The sequence below is a fragment of the Petaurus breviceps genome, unplaced genomic scaffold, assembly GCF_028583685.1.
Source record: "Petaurus breviceps papuanus isolate PSGF00001 unplaced genomic scaffold, PetGlider_PUasm1.0 100, whole genome shotgun sequence".
Lineage (NCBI taxonomy): Eukaryota > Metazoa > Chordata > Mammalia > Diprotodontia > Petauridae > Petaurus > Petaurus breviceps.
Genome location: NW_027185573.1, coordinates 7248074 through 7254404, shown reverse-complemented (window position 1 = coordinate 7254404; position 6331 = coordinate 7248074). Strand labels below are relative to the sequence as shown.

Below are 6331 nucleotides of genomic sequence, written 5' to 3'. Positions count from 1 at the left end.
AGATAGATAGATAGATAGATAGATAGATAGATAGATAGATAGATAGATGACTAGATAGCTAGGAAGGACAGATTAAGATATAGATAGATATAGATATGTATATATAGATATGAGATAGATACATAGATATAGATATGTAGATAGATATAGATAGATATATAGATATCTCGTATCTATTCCTTTCTTTCTCTGCCCTCAGGAAACTTACAGTCCACTGGGGAAGATCATGTACAAAGAACCAGGTACATTACAAAACATATACAGTGTAAATGTAAGGTCATCTAAGAGGGAAGAGGCTAGGGCCGGGGTAGGGGGCTAGGTAGGGGGAAAGCAGGGGAGAAAAGTCTTCTTCTACATCAGGAAAGTGATGTTGAATGAAGTCAGGGACGACAGAAGTCATATGGTCCATTTAATAAAGAAAGACAGAAGCGACATGATGTGACCCAAGTCACACAGACAGGAAGCAGCAGCAGGATGTGAAATCACCTCCTCTACCTCCAAAGCCAGTGCTCTTTCTACGAGGACTTGGCTTTGGGAAGACTTGAGCTTGAACCTTGCCTTAGATATAAGCTGTGGGACCCTGGATAATCAATTTGATCTCTCTCACCCTCTGTTTCTCCAAAGTGGCAACAATACTAGCACCCACCACACGGGGTTGTTATGAGCATCAAATTAAATCACACACGTCAAAAGCAGGAAGGAGTGTCCCAAAAGTCTTAGTACATAAAGAAAGCTTTAAAATGCACTAAGACTTTGGAGACAGCCTGTATAAAGGTTACCTGTTATTATTGCCAGCTATTGTAATTACAGAGATTGATTTTATTTTCCCTCTCAGCTTTCACAAAACATTTAGTTTTGAACTTCTTAGATACTTAAAAATAATAGCTAGCATTTACATAGCACTTTAAGGTTTACCAAGCACTTGTATTATCATGTAATTGTGGGTATTATCCTTATCAAAGTTTGTTTATCTCCCTCCTAGACTCTAAGTTCTGTGATGGTAGGAATTATGTCTTGTCTAAACATTGCGTCTCTCCTCCAACCTCCTCCACCTTCCACAATGCTCTGTATATAATAGATGCTTCATAAATGTTTGTATAATAACATTAATAATAACCAACATGTTTGAATGCTTTTTATTGTTTAGTCTTCTTTCAGTCATGTCCGGCTCTTTATGACCCCATTTGGGGTTTTCTTGGCAAAGACACTACAGTGGTTTGTCATTTCCTTCGCTGGTTCATTTCACAGATGAGGAAACTGAGGCAACAGGGTTAAGTGACTTGCCCAGGGTCACACAGATACAAAGTACCTAAGCCCAGATTTGAACTCAGGAAGAAAAGTCTTCCTGACTGCAGGCACTCTATCTGCTGCACCATCTAGCTGCCCCAACTGTACCACCCAGCTGCTTTAAAGTTAGCAAAAGACTTTATGATATTATCTCATTTTATCCTCATAACGAGTCTGTGAAGTAGATGCTATTATTATCCTTATTTCACAGATGAGGAAACTGAGGCAGATAGGTGAAGTGATTTGCCCAGGATCACACAGTATCTGAGACAGGATTTGAACTCAGGTCTTTCTGATTCCGTGCCCAGTGCTCTAAGTTCTCTCCTCCCAGGAAAGAGATGACTTCTTTGTCAGATATATCATAGAAAAAAAATTCTTATTCAGATCTGAGTTGGACTAAATGGTCTCTGAGGCCTCTTAGAATTCTGAGAGTTCTGTCTATAATAATACATATTATGTAAGATGTATTATATATATATAATGCCTATAATATCATATATATCATGTCTATAATATATAATGATACAAGGCTAACTTTGGATCCCCAGGATTCCACATAGTAAGCACTTAATAGGACAGAGAACAATGTGAAGTTAAAGGACCTGGTTTCTAATCCCAGCTCTTCCATTTACTACCTGTATACTTGGACTAATCAGTTACTGTCTTTGAAGTTCAGTAAAAATGTAGTTTTAGACAAGGTTACCTCTATGATCCTAAGTCTGAATGCAATAAATAAAATACTTGTTGAACTGAATTGGTGAAGGCTGTGGCATCCCACATTAGAATATGTTTCCAATGCTCAGGCATCTCAAGCATGATACTATAGGTTGTATGCTGCTTGAGGCCAGACCTGCATCTTATTCACCTTTGGGTTTCCCCAGTGACTAGTATCTAGTATAGCACATTTCACAGAGCAGGAACAACAAAGTCTTGTTGAATAAAGACCTCCCAAAAGGACTGTGGTGCTCACTATTGATTGAAAAATCATGGATTGGAGTCATTGATCTTACTATCAACAAGCCATTATTCTGAGCTGGAAGAGAGATGAGCTGCCCTGGTCCATTCTCACTCTTGTGTCCACTCTACCTTGAGACAAATAGCCTGTAGCCTGGAGACAGTTGGTTGGAATTGGAGATACTGCCCTTAGAGCTAGGCTGAGCCATCTAAGGTTCAGAACCACAACTTTGGCCTCATTAGGGCCAAGTTCTAATGATCTAATCAGGTTTGGAAAAAAAAGAAAAATTCCTGATGACTGTATTGGCTAGGAACCCATTTCAGGTCAAGAGCTTAGAGTGCAGTCTATGCCTACCTCTCAACACCAAAATAGAAATAATAATAAATATTATCAGACAGATCTAGGAATTAGACCAAAGTGCCTAAATTTCAGCCCTACTGAACAGTGTTCCAAACTCTTGGCCTTGAAGTTTTGAATATAAATTTCCTTCTTTCAAGTTATTCACTGCATACCTAAACACTATCTCTCTCTGGACAGTAAGCACCCCGAAGTGAGCGATGGTGAATTGTTTTCTCCACTGGAGCAAGGGGCAGAATTTTAGCTCAGTTTAATCCCCCGGTGAAATAATATTTGCAGTCAAAAGCACAAAACAAACATGCTCATTTGAATCCTTGCATAATACAAACTAAGAAAACACAGCCTATTTGGAGATTATCAGCAACATGTAACATTTCCCAGTGCCAAAGTAAATTCAACACAGCAAATTCAAGAATGCCAGGTGTCAATTACACAGTCCAAAACCTCAGCCTGAAAGGCAGCCTCCAGTGCACTGCGATATATCTGAGGATTGACAGATGAAAGCTATTTTTCTTTTCTTTCTTCCTTCCTTCTTTCTTTCCTTTCTTCCCTCCCTCCCTCCCTCCTTTCTTTTCTTCTTCTATCTTCCTTTCTTCCTCTCTTTCTCTTTTCACCTTCATTCTTTCCTTCCTTCTTTTCCTCCTTTCTTCTTCTTCCTTCTTCCTTCATTCTTTTCTTCTTTCTTTCCTGTTTTCCTTCCTTTTTCTCCTCTCTTTTCTCTCTTCCTTTTTTCCTTTCCTTCTATCTCCTTTGTTTTTTTCTTCCTTCTTCCTTCATTACTTTTTTCCTTCCTTTCTTCCATTCTTTATCTTTCTTTTATCTCTTCCTTCCTTCCTTCTTTCCCTCTCTCCCTCCTTTCTTTTTCTTTCTTCTTCCTTCATTTTGTCCTTCCTTCCTTTGTCTTTCTTTTCCAACTCGTTCTTTCTCTCTTCCTTCCTCCCTTCTTCTCCCTTCTCTTCCCCCTCCTTCTTTAATTCCTTCCTTCCCTCTTTCCCTCCCACTTTCCTTCCTTCCCTCCTTCCTTTCTATTTTTCTTTTGGCTTGAACTTTATTTTAAGAGCTGGGTCTCTCTTCCTAAACACTTCACTGTCCTGTTCAGCTCAGACCCTGGCTGCTCAGGTTTCCTTTCCCATCTATTGTGGAACAGTAGTGTGGAGATGGGAGGTAAGATAATGGATTGTACAAGCAGGACCTACCCCAACCAATGACATAGTAGTAGAGATGCTTGCTCTCCTCCGAGCCGAACACCTTGATCACCATGCTGTAAAGATGCAAGCCTTCTACCAGCATCCAAGCAAAGGCACTCAGGAAGAAGAAGTGAAGCAGGACTGCTAAGACCTTGCAAGGAATCTACAACAAAAGCAGAGAAAGACAAGCTTTGAGGCTTTTCTAGATCTTACACTAACCCAGGGGTTCTGAAACAGGGCAATATGTGGATAGAATTCAAGGTGTCCATGAACTTGGATGGGGAACAAATAATCACATCTTTATTTTCACTTACCTTTGGTGATCCTTTGCAATGCTATGCATTTTATTTTAAGCACTTAAAGAAATCACTCAGAGGGGCAGCTAGGTGGTGCAGTGAGTAGAACACTGGCCCTGGAGTCTGGAGGACCCGAGTTCAAATCCGGCCTCAGACACTTAACACAAAAACTAGCCGTGGGACCTTGGGCAACTCACTTAACCCCAATTGCCCTCCAAAAAGCAAAAAAATAAAAATAATAAAATAAAGATATCACTCAGAGAAGGGGTTCCTAGGTTTCACCAGACTGCTGAAAGGGTCCAGGACACAAAAAAATAATTAGGAACCCTTGATCTAAACAAAGGTACCAAAACAAAATGGTTGAAAGAAGAGCAAAAAGCACCAGGTAAATGATGTGTTGGGAGAATCAGCACGGGGCATTGGAAAGGTCTCTGACTCTGGAGATTGAGAATCTGGGTTCAAATCATACCATCTATTTGACTCTGGGTAAGTCACGACCTCCCTAAACCTCAAATGCTTTATCTCCAAAGTGAAAGGGTTAAACTAGATGTGTTCTAAAGAAAATTCTACCTCTGTATCTATGACCTTATATTAAAAACTTTACTCCCAATAGGCATGACTTCCATTTATCAGGAAAGTTGGGGAGTAGGATTTGGAGTCAAAAAGATATGAGTTCAAATCTTGATTCACATTTACTCAAGGTGACCCAGAATAAATCATCTAACTTTTCTCAGCCTCGATTTCCCTATGTGTAACATGAATGTAATAATGGTACCTACATCATGAGGTTGTTATGAGGATCAAGTGATGATAAATGTAATGTGTTTTATAAATCACAAATCCTAGTTATAGAGATCAGGCAAGATGTGGGGGTGCTACTTATCATATACGTGTGTGCTCCAGTTGGGAGAAGTTTATAGAATTGTAGCTCCAGAGCCGTGAAGGACAACAGAGGCCATCAAGTCCAATCCCTTCATTTTGTAGATGAAGAAACTGAGGCACTAAGAAGTTAACTGATTTGTCCATGGTCAAGGGACAGGATCAGAAAGAGACCTCAATGACCATCTGGTCTAATCCTCTCCTTTTAAATTATGTAACATAGATCAGAAACTTTGTATACCTTAAAGGACTATACAAAGGTTAGCTACAATTAGGTCTCAATTAGTACCAATAATGAAAGCCCTGAACGGTTGAACATCTTCAAATTCATATTATTTGAAATTATAATTATGTAAAATATGGTCATTGCTTCCAACCCAATGGAAATATGAAGTGCAAATTCAAATAATTGGACCACTTCAAGGGATTCCCTACTGAGACCTGGTTGTGTTATTAGAAGTTTATTAAGAAACTGAGGCTCAGGGAGAAAGTCAAAATCGTTTTCTTTTATGTCATACCAGTAGTAAGAATCAGAGGAAGGGGGTGGCTAGGTGGTGCAGTGAATAGAGTACCGGCTCTGGAGTCAGGAGGACCTGAATTCAAATCCAGCCTCAGACACTTAACAAAAAAACTAGCCATGTGACCTTGGGCAAGTCACTTAACCCCAATTGCCCTCCAAAAAAAGAATCAGAGGAAGAATTTGAGCCAAGGTCCTTTGAGTCCAGAGTTAGTGCATTAATTAAGCTATTTTGCCCCATTGCCCCCATAAGTGGCCAAGGTGGCACTAAAACCCAAGTCCCCTGACACTAAATCTACCATATTTCCCCACTGTACTGAACTGTTACAAGACCTAGAATTCCTCTTCCATCTCTCTAACCACTTAGTGTTGGTCTCCCTCCTGCTCTGACTCAAAGCCAGTCTCCACCTGCACCCTCAGACTCATTTGAAGTGCTTTCAGAATGAATAATCCCCTAAAACCTTTCCCCAACAATTGTGCACCGAAAACACATCCTTACAGCCATGTCTAAAGATACCAGATGGAGTAGAACTGAGCTCATGCTGAAGAAAGGCAACTGGAACAATTAGCTCCAATAAGCCACTTCAGCATTCTGTCTATTCAATGATATGCCTATGCCTTTGCATTCTTAGGGCACTACCAGAATGTACCCTTAGGCTACAAGAGCTTTGTACTCCAAGGCAACATAAGCCTTGAGTTTTTCATCCAATTCAGTTCAATTTTCCTTGGCAAACAGTTTTTAAGTGACTTCAATGTGAACAGTACTGTGTTGGGTATTGGGCATACAAGGATAGGCATAAGAGAAAGAAAGGAAAGGAAAGGAAAGGAAAGGAAAGGAAAGGAAAGGAAAGGA

At 39.9% G+C, this 6331-nt stretch overlaps 1 protein-coding gene across 2 annotated transcripts in view; it reads right to left on the bottom strand.

Annotated features, from left to right (window-relative positions):
• Positions 1 to 6331, bottom strand: part of LOC138170670 (adhesion G-protein coupled receptor D1-like) — a 476753-nt gene that overhangs the window by 115628 nt on the left and 354794 nt on the right. For both annotated transcript variants that reach the window (XM_069100393.1, XM_069100969.1), the window contains one exon: positions 3796 to 3949. In XM_069100393.1, coding sequence (XP_068956494.1) covers positions 3796 to 3949 — 154 coding nt within the window. The remainder of the gene's footprint in view (positions 1 to 3795; positions 3950 to 6331) is intronic.